At 36.7% G+C, this 26,526-nt stretch overlaps 1 protein-coding gene across 3 annotated transcripts in view; it reads right to left on the bottom strand.

Moving 5' to 3' along the window:
- Positions 1 to 5,524: 5,524 nt before the first annotated feature.
- usp10 (ubiquitin specific peptidase 10) overlaps positions 5,525 to 26,526 on the bottom strand; it is a 33,187-nt gene continuing 12,185 nt past the window's right edge. For 2 of the 3 annotated variants that reach the window (XM_073835632.1, XM_073835631.1), the window contains 13 exons: positions 25,397 to 25,442; positions 24,982 to 25,041; positions 22,028 to 23,227; positions 19,305 to 19,396; positions 19,085 to 19,194; positions 18,068 to 18,126; positions 17,882 to 17,985; positions 16,630 to 16,729; positions 16,340 to 16,520; positions 13,903 to 14,068; positions 12,033 to 12,177; positions 11,153 to 11,218; positions 5,525 to 7,365 (listed from right to left, as the gene is read on the bottom strand). In XM_073835632.1, the coding sequence (XP_073691733.1) occupies positions 7,178 to 7,365; positions 11,153 to 11,218; positions 12,033 to 12,177; positions 13,903 to 14,068; positions 16,340 to 16,520; positions 16,630 to 16,729; positions 17,882 to 17,985; positions 18,068 to 18,126; positions 19,085 to 19,194; positions 19,305 to 19,396; positions 22,028 to 23,227; positions 24,982 to 25,041; positions 25,397 to 25,442 (2,517 nt within the window). In that variant the 3' untranslated portion in view covers positions 5,525 to 7,177. The remainder of the gene's footprint in view (positions 7,366 to 11,152; positions 11,219 to 12,032; positions 12,178 to 13,902; positions 14,069 to 16,339; positions 16,521 to 16,629; positions 16,730 to 17,881; positions 17,986 to 18,067; positions 18,127 to 19,084; positions 19,195 to 19,304; positions 19,397 to 22,027; positions 23,228 to 24,981; positions 25,042 to 25,396; positions 25,443 to 26,526) is intronic. The other variant, XM_073835633.1, reaches the window with a different exon arrangement.

The following is a 26,526-nucleotide window of genomic DNA, read 5'->3' as shown; positions in this document are numbered from 1 at the left end:
ACAAATCACGGAAAAGAGTGCAATAAACTGAACCAAGATTTCCAGGGCAAGAATTTTGACCACATTTGTGTTTGTTCTTATCATTTTCTGGTCAGGTAGGTGAAATATTAGGTTTAATAAATACTGCTTGTACGCATCTGTATTTAAAAAAAATATTTACTGATACATACTGGCATTTAAATATTTGGGGTCTTTTCTTTTTTCTCTTAGATAAACGAACACTTTATTCAGTAAGGACAGATTAAATTAAAAGCAACAATGAAGACAATTGCAACACTACAATATATTTTAATTTCAAATAAATGTTGTTTTTTTTGTATCATGGTTTCCACAAAAATATTGTAAGTATCAGTATTAATAAATTGATCAGCAAATCAGCATGTTAGAATGATTTCTGAAAGATCATGTGACACTGAAGACTGGACTAATGATGCTGAAAATTCAGCTTTGATCACAGGAATAAATTAAGATTTTAAAATAATGTATTATAAAATAAATTCTGTTTTAAATAGTAACACTATTTAACAAAATTATGGTTTTGATTGTATTTTTGATCAAATAGCGTAACACTTCTCTCACTGACTCCAAACATTTGAAAAGGACAGATGTATATTAAAATAATAAATTATAAACACTACCAGTCAAAAGTTTTTGAACAGTAAGATTTTTTTTTTTTTGGAAGAAGTCTCTTCTGCTCACTGAGCCTGGATTTGCTTGATCCAAAGTACAGCAAAAATGGTAATATTTTGAAATATTTTTACTACTCGAAGTAACTTTTCTATTTGAATATATTTTAAAATGTAATTTATTCCTATGATTTCAAAGCTGAATTTTTAGCATTACTCCAGTTTTCAGTGTCCTTCAATAAAAAGTCTAATATGCTGATTTTTATTATCATTATCAATATTTAAAAACGTTTAGTGCGTTTTTTTCAGGATTATTTGATGAATAGAAAGATCCAAAGACCAGTGTTTATCTGCAATAAAAAGCTTTTGTAACATTATTCACTATACCATTTAAAGCTTGGAGTCAGAAGTTTTTTTGTTTGTTTTGTTTTTTATGAGGGAAGATATAGAAATGAATACTTTTATTTAGCAAGGATGCTTTAAATTGATCTAAAGTGATGATAAAGACATTCATAATGGTACACAAGATTACCATTTTAGATAAATGCTGTTCTTCGGAACCTTCTATTCATCAAAGAAAAAAATTATACTCTGCCGTTTTCAACAAACGTTTTTTGAGTAGCAAATCTAAAGAATGATTTCTGAGGGATCATGTGAAACTAAAGACTGAAGTAATAATGCTAAAAATTCAGCTCTGATCACAGAAATAAATTGCATTTTAAAATATATTCAAATAGAAAGCAGTTATTTTAAAAAGTACAAATATTTCAAAATTGTAGTTTTTGCTGTACCTGGGATCAAATAAATACAGGCTTAGTGAGCAGAAGAGACTTCTTTAAAAACAAAAAAAAGAAACATTAAAAATTGTTCAAAAACATTTGACTGGTAGTTTATGATCAATGTTTTGCTTTGTATGCATGTATGATCCATTTATAAAAATAGTGTACATATTTCATAATTTTTTTAATTTTTGGGGGAGGAATTTAAATACACAGATGTACCCACGTTACCAATAAAGATAATTGCCTGTGTATTCACTCAGTATGGGTACTTTCCAAATACTTTCAACCCTAGTACCAAATCTTAAACTGCATTACACCAACAATGAAAATACCGCATTTGATGCATGTTTGAAAGTAAACGACCAAACCTGTGCGGAGCAGCTCTTTTCCTACAAATGACGAGTTGCCTTTACAAAACAAACATAAGGCCATGTAACCCAGAAACTGCACACTGGACGAACAGGCAGCCAACTGAGCCACAAGTGCATGCAATACGGTCAGACGAAGAACATTAGAACTACGGCAGAAATGTGGAACAACACACAAAGAAAAGCAGTTTTGAAACTCAACCTATTTTGGTTAGCTTACAATACATGCTAAAGAGGAATGGCAAGGATTGGTTTCTTTATTTCATGTTTGCTCGTGGTTTACGCTGCACATTCCTCGAGATGTGGTGGAAAAAGACTACAGCCTCGTTCGAAAGGCTTCGGACTTGGATCTGCTGTAGAAATAAAGCTTTGCCACAATTGATTTTTTTTTTATTTGAACAGTTGACAAAAGTAGAAGGCTGAAGGCCAAGGATGAGACACAGCATATAGTTTGTATTTAGCTCAATTTCCCAACGCATCAAGATCTCGGCAGACACAAGGGTTAGGAAGCACAAACTGAAAAGACAAACAGCATCTGAACTATACACCAGGACTTTCCCTGAAGGAAGAGAAAGAAACTGTCTCAAGAGTCAAAACTAATACATGAAAACCAGATCTCCACCTTGAAACAGACAAAACATGAGTGCATCAGATGGGACCAAACACATTAAAACAGTGATTTTTTTTTTCCAAAAGCGTCTTCCGGTGGTGAGTCAGCACGTTAAATGAATTCAGGTCAAGTTCTTGAATGGTGCATGTGAAGACAAAGTTTGTAAGGTTTGGGGGAGAAAAACAAAACTCAACTTGTAGACTTTTATCTTCTAGCAATCATACGAGGCAACAGTGTCTGTTTATATTTATATATAAGTTCTGTATCCTTTGGTTTCACGTGGGGGATGCGTTCCTTGTGTCCTTCTGTGGATTCAAATAAACCAAATTCAAGTTCAAAAGGGCACATGGTAAAACACAACTCGGCAACTGAAAGGAAAAACAGACCTCATGTACACAACAAAATGAAACCAGGATTACACGGATTCGAAGGAAGATTCTGACTGTGCTCGTGTTGCTGGGATAAAATAAGCTCATTCAGATGGATGTGAAATTCATGCTCTGCATTTCTAGAGTGGAAAGATGAGTTCACACCAGCCTAACCTGTGGTTAGAGGCAGGACTGTGTGAAGAGCTCAGCTCAAAGGATCTGTTCCTGGAAGCGACGTGTAGACTTTCTACAGCCAACAACAAAACGTGTGCATTTGTGAGGGGATAAAGATTAGATGTACCAAGTGTAAAGCCTGAAACATTCCCAAAAACTTGTTATCAGAGGTATATTCAGTAATAGGGTGAAGAACAAGAATGTGTGCAGAGTTTTCAAACACTCATCATTCAAACCACAATAATCTAACTTAGCTCTTTAGATGATTTCAGCTACCGTAAGTGTTTGTAGTAATCACAGCTCCATCAAAAATCAGTGCAGAAAATGCAAAGACTGTATCCTTTCTGGGTAGGGATGTAACGATATTATCAATATCGTGATATCGCGATAGCAAAGCGGTTTCGATATTATCGTGGTCACATAATGATATTAAACTTTTAAAAAATATTTAAACTTCTTATTCTAACATGAAAGGTCTTCACAGTTGCGTTTTGGGCCATTATGCTTTGGCACAGCATCTAGCAAACAAACTAAAAACAAAAGGGCAATATAGCTAAATTCCTTCCTTGCTTTTGTTTTCGCTGCGTGTTTCAAAGAAAAGTGCACACATTGAGGCGATCAGCTCATGATCTGGTGTTTTTCACGCCTCAAAACGTCTCTGTTCTATGAAAGTCTGTTTCCGCCACTGATAATTTTTTTTTTTTTTTAAAAGGTAATTGCGACTTTTACTTCTCACAACTCTCACTTTTTTCCTCACAATTGTGAGTTTACATCTCGCAAATGTTTTTTTTTTTTTTTTTCAGAATTGCGAGACATAAAACGCAGTTGCAAGCTATAGTCAGAATTTCTAGATATAAAATTAGAATTGCAGGATATAAACTCACAATTGTGAGAAAATAAAGGCAGAATCGTGAGATAAAATAATTTCGCAATTCTCTTCGCAATTATGAGTTATAAAATCCAGTTCTGAGGAGGGGAAAGGAAAGAGAGAACTAATGCTCAGAATTGAGAGTTTACATTTAAAAATAAATATGCTTTATGATGCCATAGGAGAATCTATTGTTTAAATGGTTCCTTTATGGAACCTTTAGCGTCTGAAGAATCTTTCTGCTTAACAAAAGGTTCTTTGTGGCGAAAGAAGGTTCTTCAGATTATAAAAAGGTAAGAAAGAAATGGTTCTTTGTGGAACCAAAAATGGTTCTTCTATGGCATTGCTGTGAAGAACCTTTTAAAGCACCTTTATTTTTAAAGTGTGTATATCTCACAATTTTGAGTTAACTCACTGTTGCAAGTTTATATCACACAATTCTGACTTCATTTTTCAGAAATGCAAGTTCATATTTCGCAATTCTGACTTTATATTCTTAGAAAAAAAAAAACTTTTTTGAGATAAGTCGCAGATGAGTAGTTTTATTCAGTGGCAGAAACTAGCTTCCATTACGTTCACTGTGAATGAATGAAGTGAACTCGTTTATCGCACGTTAAAAAAACAACAGCCACCAGTAATGCATATTTTCACAGCAGATGATTACAGCATTTTACTAGATTTGTAGTGGACGCGTTTTTGTAAGCCTGCTTTCACTAAACAGTTTTCCTTCAAAATAAAAGCTCTACTGCTGATTTTGTCAAAATAAAAGCTTAAAACTGCAATATGAATTGCTGACAGCTAGAAGTTTAAATGGGTACTGCCATCCAAAATCTGTCTTTCAAGTAGTAGTGCAATTTCACTCCTGTACTGTAGAACAAAAATAATATACCTATGAAATATTAATTTATTTATTTTGCAGTGCAATTGTTTTACAATGTGTGACCCTTGATCACAAAACCAGTCATAAGTGTCTTTTTTTTTTAATTGAGATTTCTAAATCACCTGAAAGCTAAATAAATAAGCTTTGCACTCTTACAATAGGACAATATTTGGCCGATATAAGACTATTTGAAAATCTGAAATCTGAGAGTGCAAAAAAAAAAAAAAACACCTTTTAAGTTGTCCAAATTAAGTTCTTAGCAATGCATTACTAATCAAAAATTAAGTTGATATATTTACAGTAGGGGAAAAAAAAAAAAAATCTATCATTTGGCTATTGCTACAAATACACCCGTGCTACTTAAGAGTGGTTTTGAGGTCCAGGGTCACATATATGTTATCATTTTCTAATTTGTTTGGCTTCCTAAAACACCAGTGTGAATGTAATTTAGACTGAGACATTATATAACAAAAAAAAAAAAAAAAAAAAAAAAAAAAAAAAAAAAAAAAGGAGGATTGAGTCTCCTCAAATTCAGGTACAAGTCAATTCACTGACCTTGTGACTTTATTTTTCTTAAGAACATGGGCTTGAGCTCTTGATATTAAATTCTCTAAGTGCATTAGAATAATTTTTAAATATCGCAATAAATACCGTATCGTGGACTTTATATCGCGATATTTTGATATTGTTACATCCCTATTTCTGGGCCTAGGAAAGCAGAGCAATGTCATCGTGTTAGTTATTCAAAGTAACTTTGTCATGTCAGTGATACTTTGTGTGGAAAAATGAATTTAAATTACAAAAAAAAAAAAAAAAAAAAGTCCAAATGAAATAAATAAGGTCAGGCATAGTACTTGTATAACTTTATTCATTGTTGTGCTTTAACCTTGGGTCATTTCCTTTCAAAAGATCAATTTAAATGGAACAGAAAATATGCGAATGGGGAATGAAAACTCAAAATAAATCAACAAAATACAATCAGGTATAATATTGATGATGCAAGGTCTCTTAAACAGATGCAAACATGATTTGCTGTTTGTGCGCATCTGCAGTTGCGCCACGGCGGATAAACTGCAGTAAGAGACATTTCTTGCGACTCATTCTGAGATATCATCCTCGGAGCTGCACACGGAGCCTCAACATGCATAAGACAGGTTGACTGCTCGGAGCGGGCTAACACAACAGAATGAGATGCAGACCAGATGTATCTCAACACAGCTCCCTCTCGAAACTTGGCAGGAGTGGCTCAGTTCTTGCTGCTCTACTGACATCGAAAGGCAGCCAGTGGACAGCGGATACACTTTACTCGTATGAACAGAACGAATGAAAGATGGCGAGAGGGGACAAAAAACAAACGCGAGTCAATGTTCATGATGGAGACACATCTCGCCAGTGTGAAAGTACGCAAAAAGCCTAAGGAACAAGCACAACCCCCCCAGGGAGCTGATCGAGGTGACCGCCGCCAAGATTCAGATTTTTGCGTTTAATACTTTTAAAACTTAAATATCTGCAAGAAATGTGCAAACGACGCACATCCGCCTTATTAATTGACCGGTTTCATTTTTAACGTGCACAAAGCTTTTGTAATCATTTATATCCTAAAGCGCATTAAAATTGTAAGATAGTCATTCTAATCCTACACCCAAAAATCACACTGAAGGTCTCAAAACCAAGAAGCCAATTTGTTTTTTGTTTTTTTTCTTGTTTTGCTTTTAACCATTTCAGCACACTGCAGCACCCTTTCTCCCAACCGCTATATGTGTTCTCCCATGACTCGAGTGTAATCTAGATGTGAAGCGGGGAGAGAAGAGGTTGTGGTGGTGGTGGTGGTGGTGTGTCTCGCTTGTGGAGTCGACGAACTCCTACATTGAGATCTACACAAAGTTTGGTAGCTTGCTGGTGTTGGGCCACATTGATGCTCTAGTCAAGAATTTAACAGGCTCCACTTAACTTGCTGCAAATTAGGCCGACAACTCCTCTCGCTAAAAGGCAAAACACTTCATCTTTTTTTTCCTATGCCATTTTAAAAAAGTAGATTAAACAAAAAGAAAAGAAAAAGAATGATTTTCTCCAGCAGTCCATCAGCCTCAACCGGTTCGAGTTCTTTCAGCCGGGATGCTCTCCGGCCAGTCAACACGAGGCTGCGGATGTTTGCAGTGATTCAGGTCTGTCTCTCCGAACTGGAGCGTTCTGCAGTGCTAACATTTCTCCCCTCTGCTTCTCCAGACCATGCGTGGAGGGGGAAAACACTATTACAGGAAAGTCTTTAGATACATCTGATGTCTTTTCCTCTTCCAAAAAACAAAGAAAAAGAAAAAAGTTGGAAAAGCTGGCTCTCTGGAATAGCAGGGTTGAGGGAAAAAGGACAATCGTGAAGTTGGGCAGTGTTCCTGTTGAGACACGTGGTTGTGTGTGTGTGTGAGAGATTGTGTGCGTGTCTGCATGTAAACGTGTGTTTGAACGTATGCTTGTGTGAGCGTTTGTGTGTATGAGTATGGTTTCTACAGCAGGTCCACACGACGGTAGTACAGCAGGTAGGCAGTGCGCTCTGCAGTCTGCTTCACCACCTGATGCTGATTGATGATCTTCACCGCCTGGTCATCAATGCGCAGCCAGCCGTTCAGACCGATGTGGAAGACATCTGTAGTGTAGTGGCCACCCGTGGCACTGTTCCCATGGTGATAGACGACTGTGGAAAAACAAGAATTTCAGAATGTAAATAAAGGAATTTCTACTCAAATTTACACCAATAAATGTGGCTGCGACTCCTTTGTGTATATATTGTGTGCATCTGTGTAAAATAAAGAAGAGAGCCAGATGTGGCCAAATGAAGAGGCAGCAGAAGCCGTTTATAGTAGCTAAACAATGAGTGCATTTACATGCACATGTTTAAAGGGATAACTGGGTTTTAAGACATGTATTGCTTAATATAATATCAATGAGTCTCAAGTCTCTTACTGATGTAGTAGAAAAATAAAAAAAACAACTGCTTTTGTTAAATGTGTTTTTTGTTTGAATAACTGCTAAGTAGATGTTTAAGATCCTTCTATTATCTATTAAAACCCACAATAAAATGTAAAATATTAGTAAGCTTAAAATTTATATAAAATCATCATTTATTGGGTACTTTTAATTGCGAAGTGGCTGACCCGAACCCAAACCTTAAATTTCAACTTCTGAAATCTTATGTATTTTTTTCCACTGTTGTTTTTATTCTTTTAAGTTCCAAAAATATATTTTCTTTGCAAATTCTGAAACTTTATGTAAAAAATTGTGTCCTGCATTTTCATGTCACTACAGAATCAGTGTATTGTTTTAGTCCATTAGCCGAGACTGATTTTAACTACACCCGTACATTTATAATCAGGAAATAATCCTGTGTCTCCCTCTCTCATAGCTACAATGTGTGAGTAGATAGATCTCATCATTTTGAGAAAAATGTTCAAAAGTCAGTAAAAACAGAAACAACTGTTCAGAACTGTTCTAGCTAACCATGTACTGATTAGCATCTATGAGTTGGGTTCAAATGCATCTAAAAATGTCACAACCAAAACATTTGGAGTAGGATGTTTGTTTTTTGGGTGTAGAAACATTCACTACAGAATTTTAACCCACATACTAAAATATTATTAAAACATGTTTTGGTAATGTAATTCGGTCGCTACCAAAACAGTCTCAGCCTCAGACGTCACGCCCACGAAACATTGGCTAAACTCCTTCAGTGGCCGCAGTGTCATGACAAATGTCGGCATGGTATCTAGCGTTTCTTGTTTCTGCCATTTGTAAGCTCTTTCAATAGCTGTGGTCTACTAAGAGCATCAAAGGCAAAAGTGAGAGAACAAAAACGCAGGGCTTTAGGAAGTTTGATTAGTTTACAGGCATCTTTCCATTCTTTTCTCCTCTTCTTATCGCCAGAAAAGCAGTGAAGACAGACATTGCTTCTCTTGTTGCCCTTCAACTGAAAATTGCTACCAAAAGCCACACAATGTGGCATCGTATGAGTACTTTACAACCATTTGATGTTATGGAAATAATGGTGTCCCCATCGCCTAACATATGTGACCCTGGACCACAAAACCAGTCTTAAGTCGCTGGGTTATATTTGTAGCAATAGCCAAAAATACATAGTATGGGTCAAAATTATTGATTTTTCTTTTATGCCAAAAATCATTAGGAAATTAAGTAAAGATCATGTTCCATGAAGATTTTTTTGTAAAATTCCTACTGTTAACATATCAAAATGTAAATTTTGATTAGTAATATGCATTAAGGACTTAATTTGGACAACTTTAAAGGTGATTTTTTTTTTTGCACCCTCAGATTCCTGGTTTTCAAATAGTTGTATCTCGGCCAAATATTGTTCTATTCTAACAAACCATACATCAATAGAAAGCTTATTTATTGAGCTTTCATATGATGTATACATCTCACCTTATGTACACATCACCTTCTGACTGGTTTTGTGGTCCAGGGACACATATGTATAAAACAATGTGGACTTTTTAAATAATGCAAGTCTTTCAAAAACTTTCTACTACACATTTCAGTTTTCATTTTCAGATTTGTACTAAGGGAGGAAAATAACACAAATTCAATTTTAAAAATGTGTTCTCATTTCGTGCAACAGAAGTGGTACAATCAAAACACTGCATCTTGAAAGGATATTATAGGTCCTAAGATTCCCGCTTACATGTTGCAACACTCTTCTTTGTTTAATGACTTATTTAACATGACAGCTGATTTAACAAAATACTCAGATACAAAAATTTTATTTTGACGTCACTACTGGGAAACAAACTGATTTATTAGAAGTCTTCACAGTTTACTTAAATATCTGGGTTATTGGTTTGCATGTAACCTGGAACAACTGGTGATTTCAATGAGCTGATTTCTGCAAGTTATCAGCGTATTGATGTGCATGTAAACATGTACAACGTCACAACCTCCAGCATTACACAGGTGTGCATATATTGGCTTTTTATAATGAATTCTGACTGTTTATTCCCCCTTGTGTTTTGACTGTTTTTGATTCAAGTTTGGCATCAATGCAAAGTAACTTGACATTACGCAACGCCTATGAATCATCTGTTTTGCACTTACACAAATAGAGAAAAAAAAATTATTAAAAGCATCTTATTGGGACAGCCTTTAAAAACAGGCATTAATGCATCGTTACAACATCAAAAATTGTATATGATGAATGCCACAAGCACAATGATAATATTTTACTTATATTTGAAGCAAATTTAAGCAGTTGTTGGGTTAATGGGCAACTTGGACTGAACTACCACCTATTACACAATCCCTGCATTATCATAATCAGGGGATTCGAAGGGTTCCTAAAAACATGTGTTTTTACATATATATGCAACTTTGAAGTGTGTAGAGATTTGTCCACGTATGCTACAGTTGTTCACAGGCCAAAATACTGTAAGCAACCTTTATAAACCTCTTCTCTGACAGTATATACTACAACCCTACATAATTAATGCCACTCTAACATCAAATCACACAGGAAAATTGGCAGAATACAGACTTGATTAGACACATTCAACATGTATTGCAGTAAATTCTTGGCTGCCAGTAACGTTTACGGTAAGGAAAGCAGAAATATCGTGTGTGCTATATTACAGACGATTAAATAAAAAGTTTAGGAGACAATAATCTCTCTGTTTTCCATCCTTACCAGATGTTCAAACATGGATAACAGTCAGAAAAAAGGCTTCAGGGAAATGTATTGGTATGGCAACTGTTGCTAAGGTTGCTGGACAGGCTACTTCTTGACAAGCAGGGAGCCATTTTTCCCCTCAGAAAGGAAAATAAACTATAATTCACTCCTGGAGGTGGGGGAAAAAGGTGAACATCTCCCGTAAGGGAAGGCCATGTGTGTTTCAACAGATCAGTGAGTCGTGTGTGGAGGCAGAGAACAGAAATACAAGGCCTAACTAGTCAGCAATAGGAAGGTGCTGGAAGGATGGAGGCTTATGTCTTGATGACAGCTTGCTGGAAGCCATAATAAAGTATTTGCGCATGGGCCTGTCAGGTAAGCTCATATAAACAGGATTAGTATCTTACTCTGGAAAAGGTCCAAATAACAAATCACCAGTCAGTGATTAAGCCAGGCTGTATAGCTGAGGGCCAATCTTAAGTATCATCAATGTTTACAGAAGCTCATAGCAAACAAGCCTTGCAGTCTATGCCCTATTTCTTTAAACTTATGCTTGTGATTTAGCCGTACATTTTTGGTTATCAAAGATCTGAAAACACAGTTAAAGTTTCTTCATTCATGTGCAAGTTAACATCCAATCACTAAAGCGCCAGAGATGCTGTTGTCACATAATACCAGTCACATCTCTCCATGCTGGACAGAATGGACTAAAACACAGCTGTTACTGAGTTTCGGTTGAGACGGTTTAGAAATTAGCACTGTAAAGAGTACATTCAAATAGTCGCAGTATAACAGGAATAAAACATACCTGCAAAGAGCCTGTAGGTTCTTTGGCCTTTCAAAGTTTTGCTCCGCACCCCCGGCGACAGGAGATCTGAAAATCATGATGAATCACTTTAATATACAGCAACAGTTTCATAGCAGGCCAACTTGAACTATTAGTATGATCCATTTCATAGTTCTGAGAACCAGCATCATACAAAAACAAAGAGAGGAAACACTTGGTGCATGTAGAAAACTTAATAAATTGAATCCAGAGAAGCTGTTTTGAATAGTGTTAGTTCCAGATGAATCTGGTATTTATAGTTCCCAGTTGGAGTGACTGACATCTAGCCCACTTTCATCAATAGGATTCCCACTTTCATCAATAGGATTAGTGCTCTTGTTTATTTTGGTCATGTTCATATTTAGTGGAGGAACCTGGTCACTTTGTGGCGAGCAGAATTGAGAGCATATGTAAAGTTTTGCTCATAAACAGTCTCACCAGATTTTCAAAGTAATGGTTATCATCTTGAAACAATATATTCAAACGGAGCACAAAAAAAAATAAAATAGAGACTGGACCTGCACAGTGCATGTGCATAGAAATGAGGAAAATGTGTTTGGAAGCTAGAGACTACAAAGTAATATGACCATGTTAGATGTGCATGGCATGGTTAGATTATAACATGCTTTATAAATGTTTTACTTTCGCATTATTCCAAATATAGTAGTTACACGTTAAAGAGGGAGCAGTGAGATGCAGTTAGCAGAAAACAGGATTTTTTTTTTCTCCTGATGTCACCTGGGAACGAACAAACGCAACTGAAATCATGCAATCTAATGCGATCTAAAATCAATAGTTAGCGAACCCAGCTAATATCAATGTGACATCAGTAAAAGAGTTTCATAAAAATTGTAATAAGCACCTTTACTGATCTCCAGGTCAACTGGGTAATCAATATTCTTGATCAGTTTTTGACATCCACCGGTCTTTTCAAAGACGAATCTCTTGAGGTGAAGCACCAGCACTGGAGGAAGCTCTTCAAGAGTCACTCTCCGGCTGATCTCAATCTAGAAGCAGACAAAGAGGGTAGAGGGTCAGCCACAGGTTTCGAACTTCTTCAGCATCAATATTAATTCTTTCTCATATTCTATCTAAATATAAAGAGTTCATAATTAGCCATCTGTAGGTTGATTCTGATTCCAGAGTATAAGCAAATATTTGAGCAGCCACACATCACAAATGAAGAAGTTTCACAGTTTAATACAGGGTTCGTACAGATACTGTAAAATGAAATACTAGGACTTTAAACACTGCTTTTCTGGTTTTCAAAGACTTCAGAGATCTCATGTATCAAACAATGTCTTCTTTCAAATTAAAACCATGGTTAATTTCCGCAAGGGATGTGTAACTGTACTAGGGATGTGCGGTATACCGGTACTGTGAAAATACCGGTATTTATTTTTTTTTAAACGGTACAATATCAAAAGTTTGCTCAGTTCGGTATTTCATCCGCTGTTCCGATTTTCACCACTATGCGGCAATGTTCCGCAAACTGGCATAAAACCGGCAAGCGTGATAACAGACAAACGGCAATGGATCACACAGATGAAACGCGCTCTGCAGCGGTCAAAGGAGCTAGCAAAAAAATAAAGACTGAAAAGATATGTATATGTGAACCCATTTTATTCAGTCCCAAAATCACAATCCAACCTGTATCCTCTACTCTGTTGGGTTTTTTTGTTGTTGCATTCACATTTTCTTTGTGATAAAGACTGAAAATATATTAAGAGATTACTTTATTTTAATTAGATCTCTTCAGTTTTGTTTCTTCTAAAATCAAAATTGTAGTTATTTTTTTGTAACAATTTCTTTGCACAGTTGTTCATAGAGTTTCAAGCACTGTGTTTAATAAAACTGTTTTCAATTCACCTATATTTGCCTGTTTCCTTGTTTTTGTTTTTTTACCTATGGTATCGATACCAAGGTATTAGATCCTAGTATCGTACCGAAGTCAAAATTGTGTTATCGAGCCATCCCTAAACTGTACTGCCTTAATTGTTGTTTTCTACCATTTTTATATTTGTATTTAATTTTTATTCATTTTTTTTAATATGATTCACAATATGCACTCTGAAGTCCCAAACTGAATCAAATGATTCGTGAACATACACTGATGTCTTGATCTGAATCAAATGATTCACAATCCCCCAGCTCCAATGATAAATCAAATGATTCACATTCCACGCTAAACTTCCAACATGGAGCAAAAGTTTTATGAACCTGCTCCAAAGTTCCAATCTAAACCAAATGATTTGTGATACATGCTCCGAAGTCCTGATCTGAATCAAATGATCCACAATATGTAAAAGCTCTGATCTAAACTACATTATTCGTGATACACGATCTGAAGTCCCTAACTGAATCAAATGATTTGTGATGCATGTCTGGCTTAGTCAGCTATTTTTGAGGGGGTTTTTTTTGTACTAGTTAAATTAAAAGTAACTCTTATTTTATAGACATTGTCTTTCAATAATTCAAGCACTTTTCAAGTACATCTTCAGGAATATTGTTAATTTCAAGGGTTTTCCTTAAAATTTAAAAACTCAATGGTTAAAAAAAACAATTCGAACACAAGTGGACAACTACATATTTTGCAATTCTTGCATTTAAATCCACCTCAGGTTTCAAGGGGAAACATCACAGCAGCAGTATATGGAGCCACGTCAACAGCTCACTTAAAAACTAACAGATATATCTGTGGGAAGACTACGTTTACTGTTAATGATTCACACCTCCTGCTTGCTCTTAGTGGTGTAGCCCTGAACGGACTCCCGTGCCACTAGTATCTCCAGGGCCTCTTGGACTGTGCGGATCTTCTCTGATTGGATGTCCAGCTGCAGTGTGAAGAAGGGCTGCAAGGTGGCCGATTCTTTTGAGCTCTGCTGGTATACCACAGATCTATTAAAAACACAGATTTGAAGAAAAAAAATTACAAGTTGACCAATTTTAGATAAAGTAGGAAAACCTGTTACAAGAACAAGATAAAATGGTCAAACTAAACAATATTAAAGAATATTAATCATATGGTCTATAGTGAAGAAGTATCCAAATAAGTTTAAGGACTTAATACCATGACAGTGCAAAGTATAGTATGCCATTATGAATATGAAGCCAAAAATTGTAGGTTTCTTACAGGAAAGCAAAAGAAGGGCTTAGCTACGCGATTAAATTCTCCATCAGTCAACCAAAGACTCCATAGCCAAACCATAGCCCCAAACGCAGAGAAAAGGCTTCATTTAAGCCTTGACGCCCCCACACGTTCAGGCGTCTGCAATTTTGCAGCCACCTAAATTAGCTGGGCGGTGGTGGTGAGCCACAGGTCTTGTTATTCAGCGAATTGTTTGTAATGGCTGCAGCCACACAGCTTGGAGGAGCTTCAGGACAGCAGGATGGGCTGAAGATGTCACCACACTCCCCCAGCTCTTGTGTCATACTAAAGTGTGCAGTGTGTGCCAATGAAAAGGCCAAACCCATTCCTGGTGCAATGGCTTTTCTTTTCCACAAGTTTATTTTTCTTGTAGAAGTGCTGCATATCTGTCTACCTCTGTGGTTTAACGTGTCAAAGAGGTCAGGTGTCTCATAAAGACACTTTTATGAGGATAACAACTCTACAGCAGTGGTTCTCAAGCCTTTTTTGAAGACCAGATAGCACTTTTGAAGTTTTGTTGAATATCATGTGTGACCGTGGACCACAAAACCAGTCTTAAGTAGCACAGGTATATTTGTAGCAAAAGCCAAAACTACATATGGGTCAAAATCATAGATTTTTCTTTTATGCAAAAACACATTAGGATATTAAGTAAAGATCATGTTCCGTGAAGATATTTTGTGAATTTCCTACTGTGAATATATCAAAACTTAATTTTTGATTAATAATATGCATTGCTAAGAACTTCATTTGGACAACTTTAAAGACGATGTTCTCAGTATTTTGATTTTTTTGCACCCTCAGATAGTTGTATGTTGCCCAAATATTGTCCTATCCTAACAAACCACACATCAATGGAAAGCTTATTTATCAGCTTTCAGACAATGTATAAATCAGGCATGTGATGCTAAGGACAAAAAAGCAGAAAAATATATAAGACAACCCCCCCCCCCACGCCGATCAAATCGTTTTTAAATCAATAAACTCCTTTTAAAATCAATATTTTGTCAAATTATTGATTTATTTTGTAGGTAGCCAGTATTTAACTAGATACAGTCTAAAAACAAACCTAGCCAAACAAGTCAATCTGAAAAGAAAAGATGTGATGTCCATCACTCTAACCTTGCAACATGTGACTGATGCACATGAAGCTAACTGTGGCCAATGAGGAGAATTTTGTACCACGTCTAGGAAGGGAGACTGAAATAATGGTACAGCTCCCATGGAAACGTGGAAATCTGAATTTATCAATATTGTAATAGAATTAAAGTGACTTTCATAGCACTACTGAAAATAGCAATCCCTTTATCTTCAAAGCTTGTGGAAATGCCCGAAAAAAACATTTTGCTTGAGAAGACAACTAAAACAAACTTGAATCAACTGGATGGTTTACAGTTTAATAGCTATTTGGCTTTTGGTTAACACCAGTGATTTAATTAATGATGAACTGCATATAAGACCAAATCATATGCCAGATTCAGTGAGCTATATATTTAATATAATAATTAAAATATAATTATTGATTTTTCATTAGACTATTTTTTGGTGCCCCCTCAGCACTCGGTACCCTACGCACAGTGCGTGATGCGCGTGGTGGGAGCGGCAGCGCTGAATGAACCTTATTGAAAAGTGTTAACTTACCATCTTATCAGTTAACGGTTAATAATCGGATAATGATTTGCGGTTGTCGGTTGGGAAAATTAACCGAAATGAGCATCCCTAATAGCTAGCAAATACAAGTAAGTTAATGTTAAAGCGACTGAGGTAACTTACACTGCGCAGCAGGGAGCTTGATTGACAGGTGATCTGACCAATCATACTTCGCCATCCGCCAAATACGTCACATAGGTCACATTTTCAGGTCGAAAATCCGGAATTCCGGATTAATCCGGAAAAATCACATCCCTGATAAATCTCAATTTCAAAAAAATGACCCTTACGACTGGTTTTGTGGTCCAGGGTCACACGAGCTTTTACACTACATATACACACAGACTACCAGCTGTGCACTCAAAGCCTACCTGATGTGGCCACCGAATATGTCTGTGATAGGAGTGCGGATGAAATCTGCCTGCCGGGTGACGGAGGTTTTGTTTCTGGGTCCAACCTGTTCCCACTCATCATCACTGCCTTCTTCCTCCTTCTCGGCAGGGTCTTCCTCCACTCCAGGCTGAGATTCGGGACCATTTGGTGTGGGGGCTTCTGCTCAGAAACAATTCATTTAGTTCATATGAAGTCAGAAATCGAGTAAATCTAAAATTGACGGGACACCAGCCTTTGCAATTAATGCTAAAATCAGAAGAGAACGTACTCTCTTCCTGTGGAGAGAAAAGCTTCTTCAGTGCCAGCATTTCCTCATGCAGTCCATTTAAAATGAATCCGAGGTACTCCTCCGCATCCTCCTGGCGACCCTGAGAAAAAGACAGACCATTAACGCATGCTAACAGTGCCAGACTTTACCCATCCACCACACCTCGCGGTTTGACTGTGTTCCAAGTAAAAAAACAGTTACTACTCAGACAATGACTAAGCTTTTGAATTACAGTACTACTTTCAGAAGTAAAGGCTTCCAAAGAGCCATAAAGCTTAGTGACTAATGAGAACCAAATTATGTTTTAATTCCATGACTGCAATGCATATCCTCAGTAAAATTGGAACAAGAATAAACTCACCAAATGGTGCACATGATTGTGGGTAGGGATGTAACGATATTCAATATCAATATTGTGATATTGCAATAACAAAACTGTCTCAATATTATTGTGGTGGCATGATGATATGAAACAGGTCTTCCAGGAAAATTGTGTAGTTTTTAAAAATATATAAAGTTCTTATTCATATTAGTTGAGTCCCCTTTAAAGCTCAGGTACAAGTCAATTCACTTACTTTTTTTTTTACTTCAGTTTTTTAGTATAGAACATGGGTTGGAGCACATAAATGTGAACTCTCAAAGTGCATTAGATACAATAATTTAACTTTAAAATGTACAAAAGTTCCATTTTCTTAATTTTTCCTTTAAAAAAAAAAAGCAATAAACATTGTATCATGCATTTCAAATCGTGATTTTAATTGTGGGAAATCATATGCAGCAAGTTATTTGTCCAATTCAGACATGCATACTGTCCACAAAGGACTTGTTCTTCAACATCCGGAAGACTGTGTATCCAGAGATTCAGCTCATTAATTGAAGTCTTTATCTTTCAGCTTTGATCTTGTTCATTTGAGCTTTCTGACTCAGGAAGACTCTCATTCCTCAACGTTAGTGAATGTGCAGACAGATACAAAAACAGATGGAACTGGAAGATCTTGTCCTTGGATGTGCCAAGCGCGAGTTTATATGTCTATAATTTTGACCTTATTGGGAGATGAATTAATAAATTGGTGGTGGTAACAGCTACCAAAAAATACATGAACCAGATTTGTCGTAGCTTTATTTTTATTAAGATAAAGGAGACTTTCAAAAAGCGCACCACTGGGTACCCACAAAGAACAGTGTTGGGAGCTAAGCAAACACCACTATTAATGGGCTTTATTGAAAACAGGCAAGCCTTTATAATGCTTACCTTCTCAGAAAGGCTTGATTTGATGAGGGTGAGGAGTTTATAGATGTATGTGGGTTCAAAGGGAGCCCCAACTCTAAGGTCTTTCATTATCTTCTCTCCAGCAGCTATGATAGAAAAAGTATAATATTATGTAAATACAGAAGAAGAAATAAAAAGATTTTTTGATCAACTCTGGAAATACTTTACCTTGCTGTTTAGCCTTGGAAGGGACAGGCATATTGCTGAACTCATTAACAAGCCGAACACTACAAGACAAAAGATTATGGTCTTAAATCTTGCATTATAGATAAAACCTAACTTTATCGCTTTTTAACTTTTGACTAATGTAATTCAAGAATTTTAAGCTAGTAAGGACTTGGAATGGATATTAAGTTATGACTTATTCCACATCCAGTTCACAAACACATGTGACCCAGGACCACAAAACCAGTCTTAAGTAGCATGGGTATATGTGTTGCAATTGCCAAAAATACATTGCATGGTTCAAAATTGTCTATTTTTATTTTAAGCCAAATATTACTACAACATTAAGTAATGATCATGTTTCATGAAGACATTTTGTAAATTTCTAAATACTGTAAATACCATTTTTTAATCAGTAATATGCATTGCTAAGAACTTCAGGCAATTAGAATTTCTGGTAACACTTTACAATAAGGTTCATTAGTTAAACATTAGTTAATGTATTAACTAACATGAACTAACCATGAGCAATACATTTGTTACTGTATTTACTAATCTTTATTCACATTAGTTAACGGAAATACAGTTGTTCATTGTTTGTTAATGTTAGTTCACACTGCATTAACTAATGTTAACAAAATTTTAATAATGTATTAGTAAATGTTGAAATTAACATTAACAAAGATTAATAAATGCTGTATAAGTGCAGTTCATTATTAGTTCATGTTAACTAATGTGGTTAACTAATGTTAACTAATGAACCTTATTGTAAAGTGTTACCGAATTTCTTTATAGTTTAGATTTTTTTGCACCCTCAGATTCCAGCTTTTCAAATAGTTGCATCTCGGCCAAAAAATGTCCTATCCTAACAAACCAAAAAGCTTATTTAGTCAGCTTTCAGGTGATGGCTGATCAATCTCATTTTTAAAAAATGGACCCTTATGACTGGTTTTGTGGTCCAGGGTCAAGTTTTATAGTAACAAAAATAATAGAGTAATAAAAAAGTTGCTTGAAACTTACAAGTTATCCATCATGGGTGTGGATGTGCAGGATCTCTGAGTCTCACTGAAAAGGGGAATAGACTTCATCAGATGATACATGGGGGGACATGCAATCAGGGCCTGCAGGGTCTAAAGCTCAATGTCAAGGAAGCATAAACAGGACAAGACAGGCATAATCTATTAAAGTATAGTTTAAAAATCAATAAGACTGGAAGAACAGAGGTTAAGAAAAAGGATACAGCATTGATATAGCACCAGTTTCCCTTGTTTATCAGTCCTCTTGGTTGCAAAGACACCGGCTTGTGTATCAACTTCACATTGTCGATTAATTCTGATGGTGGGAAGAAAATTTCATGTTTGTGGATGAAATACTAGGGATGAGCAAAACTACATATTTGCAAGACTGAGTAATAGATGCAACTAGCCTTGTACAAGTTCACCTGATTGTGTTTTTCTCCATTCAAAAACAGTATTTAACTAGATACAGTCTAAAAACAAACCTAGACAAACAAGTCAATCTGAAAAGAAAAGATGTGATGTCCATCACTCTAACCTTGCAACATGTGACTGATGCACATGAAGCTAACTGTGGCCAAAATGAGGAGAATTTTGTACCACGTCTAGGAAGGGAGACTGAAATAATGGTACAGCTCCCATGGAAACGTGGAAATCTGAATTTATCAATATTGTAATAGAATTAAAGTGACTTTCATAGAACTACTGAAAATAGCAATCCCTTTATCTTCAAAGCTTGTGGAAATGCCCGAGAAAAAAAAACATTTTGCTTGAGAAGACAACTAAAACAAACTTGAATCAACTGGATGGTTTACAGTTTAGTAGCTATTTGGCTTTTGGTTAACACCAGTGATTTGATTAATGATGAACTGCATATAAGACCAAATCATATGCCATAAACAGGGTCAATTTTGATCTCATGTTGATTTAAAGTTACATTAGTAAACAGTCAAGCAATGTTCATGTAAATCTGAATGTTCATTCAATTTAAGATTATAGTCTTGTGTGTCTGTGGCTGGATAAATTTCAACCAGGCCACATCACATTCACTACTAACTCAAAACAGCAGCTAGAGTAGAAATCCAATCTGAAAGCCAAACACAATGCATAATGGCACTCTGTGGATTTACTCTGATAACACACGAGTGCAGCCAATGGTCAGGACAAGAGATTCCTCTTGACTTAATGCCTGTCCAAGTGTCTTACATCAAAATAGATTAGCGAGTGACAAGGAATGCTGATGGGATTTTTTGCACAAGCATATATGTATAATAAAAAACAGGTTCACCATAAATCCCATTTCCATTAGCAGCCTTGAAGAAAAACACGTCTGAAATACAGTCATATAAATGCCATCAATCAAGCAGATGCTCTTCCTGTTATGCAACAGAACATGAATTCACCCAAGAGATTAGTCTAGAATGTTTGAATGCCACATACGCTAGTATTGAGATCAATAGAATGTTTCCAATCATAATACGACAAGTCTACACCATTTTATAAGTCGTTTTATTACCATTTTCTTGCGCAAGACTTCTCATATTCGAAAAACAGCAGGGGAAACCCAGACAAGGATTTAATGTAGTGTAGAGTCCCTGTGACCAGTTCCAAGGTCATGAAATCAGGTCACAGTTGTTAAATAAGCAGTAGCCATTGTAGCAAATCAGCACTTGGGCTCTGGATGAGAAACCCTGCTTTTGTACTTTAGATGGAGACAGACTGGGATTCCCATGAATTCTCATTAATTTTGGCAATATGATGAGTAAACAGCACCTGGGTGGGCCTTTACTTGACACGTCATGATTAATCTGAGCAACAGGAGGAGGAAATGTGTTTTTAAAAGAATAAAAGCAAAGAGGCCCTAATAACCTGTCTGAAGTGTTTAAACAAGCAAAACATGCTGCTGCTGCCATCGTGTGGACAGAAACATGAATCACATAGAATCTAAAGAAACAGCTGCAACAAATGTACTTTGTGTCATTATTTACTCATCTTCATATAACTCCAACTCCACGTCATTTCTTTTGATGAAATATAAGTCACACAAGCATGTTTGAGCTTAGTTAATATGTTGATGTATGTGCTTTGATCAGGATCAATGTATATTTATCTAAACTCTGTTTTATATAAAGTTAGTATGTCTGTTCAGAAGACTTAAATTAAACCACTTTTTTCATATGGATTACATTTACTATGGGTTTATTAACTTTGTCAAGTTTTGGGTGAGTAGACATTCAATGGAGGCATGAAGATATCAGTTTTTATTAAATACCATTTCTCTTTTGAAGAGAAATATTCTAATTGATGTTTTCCATTGATTTGTCAATGGTTCACTTAAGTCCCCAGCCTATATTCAAACAACAAACCATGTTTTAGGTAGAAATTTCCCATTTATTAATCTAAAGTCAGCTTATTTAGAATTTAAATGTTCAATGTTGATCTGTTAAATAATTGCCTCTTAAAGAAATTTCTACTTTAAATATTGATTAAAAAAAATGTTTCTTGAACAGCAAATCAGCATATTAGAATGATTTCTGAAGGATCATGTGACATTGAAGAAAATTTAGCTTTGCTTACAGAAATAAATTACATTTTAAAATATATTCAAATAGAAAGCAGTTATTTTAAATAGTAAAAATATTTCACAATATTACTGCTTTTGCTCTATTTTGGATCAAATAAATGCAGGCTTACCGTTTAAGAACTTTTGACTAGTAGTGTACTAGTGGAAGGGACAGAAACATTTGATTGCATTAAAATATTTTCATTTGTGTTTTGAATAATGAAAGTTTAATGGATTTGGAACAATATGAGGGTGGTTAAATGATGACACTTTAATTTTTGGGTGAGCCAAACCTTTGAGCAAACATTTGCTTAAAGAACCGGTAATAGACATCATTCTTTGCGCTCTGGACTAAAAACCATTAACATTGTCATGTCACTTTACCTGCCAATTTGGGGGCCATAGGATCTTCAGATACAGGGACAGGGCCCTCGCGCACCTCACTGGCCTTTTCAGGCAACTCGGAGGCAGCCGGAGCGAGCGCGACGACAGCAGGCGCGCTCTTCACCTCAACGTAAGCCTGAGGACCTCCAGGCAGAGGCTTGGAGTTGTGGAAGAGGCTGGCCCAGGATTTCGGGGGGTTGACCACAGGTGCTGAAGGGGGAACGGGCGAGACTACCGGCTGAACTTCAGAGTCTAAGGAGAGAGGGGTTACAGAGGAAGCTGACTGCACCTCGCCCGTTTCAGACGAGTCTTGGAGTCCGTCTGCGGCTCCGGCAGCTGAGGCCGTCTCTGGCAGCCCGTTAGCCTCCCCCGAGCCCTCGGCCTCCCTCTCATCAGTAGTAGCAGGAATTGTGGTTGTGGGGGTGGCCACAGCAGCAGGAGGAAGAGGAGATGGTGGGGAGGAGGAGCTGTGCCCTCCGTTACCCAGGAGTACTGGACTCTCTAGAGCTGGGGGTTCTGCATGTTGCTCTGCAGTCCTGGCACTTTGTGCCACCCCGCTGCTCTGAGAGGACGAAGATGAAGTAGACAAAGAAGCTGCCCCATTTCTGTCCGACAAAGAGGCAGCTCCGCTCGTCAAGTCCAACGCTGAATTGTCAGGGCTTTCACAAGTCCTCTGATGGGAAAGAGGGGCGGTTTGGGGTGTGGATGTTACAGAATTTGAGGGGATGAGCTCAGCCCCAGCTAGCACGTCCCCTACCATGTCCTCTGAACCCATGAGCTGAGCATTTGGAGAATGTCCATTAACCAGGCCCGAGGACCCCACTCCATCTGTGGCCACGCCGGTGCTGTTGTTGTTGGAACCCTCCAGGTAGTTGTAGTATCCCGGCGGCCGTTTTTTCTTTTTCTTACGTTGTCCCAAGCCGCCCGAAACCCCATCCATGTCCGAGCAGGCCTGGTGGCCTTCCAGGACTGAGGTCTCGGAGTTGCCGCAGCATAGGGAGTTGAAGTCGGCGCCATCTGGGATATCAGCAACCAGCGTGGCTGTGGGAAGGGCCTTCTGAGATGGTTGGCAGCCTAAGATGAACTCAGGGGCCTGAGGATTAAGAGTGCTGGAGACTTTGTACAGCGAATCTTTCACTGCCACAGGCTCTGCATTCATTACCTCATCCACACCAAACTCGATATGCTGGTAGTCCTCGCCTGTAGATCAAAGCATCAAGTTAGACTGACATACATGTAAAAAGGCTCAACAACAGTGGCATTTCTAAAGGGAATTTCTTGATTTTAAATTAGATACTTCAAGTTTCCAGTCACAAATCTTAACTTAATTATTCAAAAAGGCTAAAAATATGAACAATGTTGTATTCACAACAAATCATGTGCTTATTAAAGGGTTAGTTCACCCAAAAATGAAAAATAACCATGATTTACTCACCCTCAAGGCATCTTCGATGTATATGACTTTTCTTTCAGTCAAATCCAATCGGAGATATATATATATAAAAAAAAAAACTGTCTTGGCTCTTCAAAGCTTTATAATGACATTGGGCGGGTGTTTCTGTTCAACAGTTCAAAGGAAGTCCAAAAGAGTGCCTACATCCATAATAAAAAGTGATCCACATGATCATAAGAAAAACATGAATCATAAGAAAAATATCCATATTTAAAACACAATAAATCATTTTTCTCTAGCTTGCACTAACTGCCGTAAGTGGAAGCCATTCCAGGTGATGACGAAGGATGTATGTATTGCGCACGCACCACTGAGAAGTGTTGACAGCAGAAGCACAGAGGAGAGAGCAAAACACCAGTCACAAATTAGGGATTTTAATATAAGCCAAGAAGAGACTGGTTTTCCTTTGCTTAAGGAAAAGTAGCTTCCTTTGCTCCTGTAAACAAATATTGTTTTTTGTGAGATCAGCGGTGAATTCGCAATCCTTACATCCTAAGCCATCCGCCCGGAAAGCCTTGCGCATATGATAATTAGGTTAAGTTAGAGAAAAGTAATTTATTGCATTTTAAATATGGATATTTTTCTTACAAAAATGCATCGATTCACTACAGGAGGCCTTTATTTACCCCCCAGAGCTGTGTGGAACACTTTATGGATTTATTATGGATGGATGCGCTTTACTGGACTTCTTTTGGACTATTGAACAGAAACACCCAGCACCATCGTAAAGCTTGGAAGAGCCAGGACATTTAATATAAACCCAATTGGACTTGTCTGAAAAAAGAAAGTCATATACACCTAGAACACCTAATTTTCATTTTGGGGGGAACTAACCCTTTAAATCAAATACAACAAATCTGATTGGATACATAAGTGATTGTGGCACTGTGCAGACTAAGCAGTGAAGGATAGTTTGAAGTGAATGAAACAGCGTTAGTGAATGCAAGTCACAATTACTGTAAGACTGAGTCTTAAAAGTAGCCAGTAATCAGCGAAATCAAAGCAACCAGAAGTCATCATGGGAAAAAGTTCCCAAGCAATGGATAAATGAATAGATAAGACCACATCCTCTGTTAGTATTCATTTTAGAGGTTTTATTTTTAGGAAAGCATGAAGGACGAACTCATAAGCAGGTTGTGGACTGTCAAGGCTGCCACGTTTTCAGGTTGAGTTAGAGGTCCTGAAAGACGGTCCGTGAAGTCATATTCTTAGTCCACTCTCAAGATGTGATGGGTTTTGGAAGAGAATTTCCAGAAAAACAAAAATGTCAAAAGCCTCCTGTCAACTCCAAGCACTGCAGGTAGATGCATATATGCGCCAGAGAGACGCCTGGCACCTAGGCATGCAAAGCTCCAAAGATTAAATGTACAGGCAAGAATAAGAAGTAAGGGTTTAAGGTTGATAAAGGGGAAGGTTTAGAAAGCTGTCAGTGTTTAGACTTGAGTGTTGAGTTCTGCAACAAAACAGTAGTAAGGCGCCGTGTAGTGGTCCGAAAACTCACCGCAAACCTGCCGTCTCAATGATTCCGTTATGTAAGGCACAGCAGGAGTGCAGTAACCTCCTAAATAATTGATACAGATGAGGGTGAAGGTCACAACTACCTGAGAGGGCAATATGATACTGTCCTGGGAAAGATTATTAAGACTACACAGATGGGCATGTAGCCTAAGGAGGTTTATATTAAACTCAGTGATGGATGAGGACCATTCTATCAATTAAGGATTAGGATGTGAATAGGACAGATGAATTTTGTTTTTCATGTGAAGATGTAAGCTATGTTCAATGCATAATACATGAAAACCATTGTGTGTGCTTATGTGGGAGTAATTGTGATTAAGGATCTCATAATCTTTAACTCATATCTTTATTTCTGAATCAGTACTTGTAACAATATTTAAGCGAGGCTTTGATCTTACCTGAGGAATGGCTGATGCAGGAGACTTTATCATTGAAGGGGGGAAGCTGATAAGAAATTCACATGAGATCACTCAATCACACCAAGTCAATAAAATGTGCAAACACACACCAACAAACCTTTATAACCAACAAATTTAAATGCATGTTATCTGAAGTAAAACCCAGGCACAATTTTTTTTTACTTGTACTTTGGAGTGAAAGGCCGGAGTTTAATTCACAACTAAAACAGATGTAGGATGTAAGGTGCTAAACAACAATGACTAACAATAACAATGAGATTTTTTTGTATAACAGAAAAGGAGGCAAAAGGTGGGTAAAGAGTACGCTGGCATATCATCAGTAATTTAATATGCAGGATGGAAATGTGTATGTGCATTTGAGGCCAAATTTACCACACTAGGACCCTACAGATTTCTATAAAGCGGAATCCAGTCATAAAAAAAATGAATTTACTGTAAATGTCATGAAATTTGTCAAATTAATCCAAAGTAGGTCATTATACTTATACATAATATCAAATCATGATATGGACTAGTATCTGTGAATATTAAGATGCAAAATGACACTCGCTGTGATTTCATTGTCTGTTGTCTCATTAAATGAGGACATAAAAACATGAACAACATCTCCAGAACTGCTTTGAGTCACTTCATAAGCACTTTACAGTTTCTATTGAGAGAAACTATTGTTATACCATATGCATACAGAAACTGTAAAGGCATTCACAGCAACCCGTCAAAATAAAAGTTTGGTTTAGTAGAATGTACATACTACTAAAATTATTAAAACTTAAGAAATAATCACATAACATTCTCCATATTATATTTTCATTTAAAATAAAGTTCCTTTCATTTTCATTAATTAAAAGATAAACATTAAATTAATGTTTTATGCTTTTCTTTGATAACCAGAAAATTTTAAATACACAATTTCTGAGGGTAAAAAAAAAAAAAAAAAAAAAACATTTTAAACTATTTTAAGAATAAATTAATAAATGAAGTTGTTTTTATGCAATCAAATAATTAGACAAGCTAAAACAAAGAATTTGGTAACAAAACATATGATGGGGAAAAATTTTTTTATAAATTGTGAAAGTGTAAGTTTCATGATTAATTAATTTTTTTTAATT

This window comes from Garra rufa, chromosome 3, assembly GCF_049309525.1.
Source record: "Garra rufa chromosome 3, GarRuf1.0, whole genome shotgun sequence".
Classification (NCBI taxonomy): Eukaryota; Metazoa; Chordata; class Actinopteri; order Cypriniformes; family Cyprinidae; genus Garra; species Garra rufa.
This window is presented reverse-complemented; position numbering and strand designations above follow the sequence as displayed.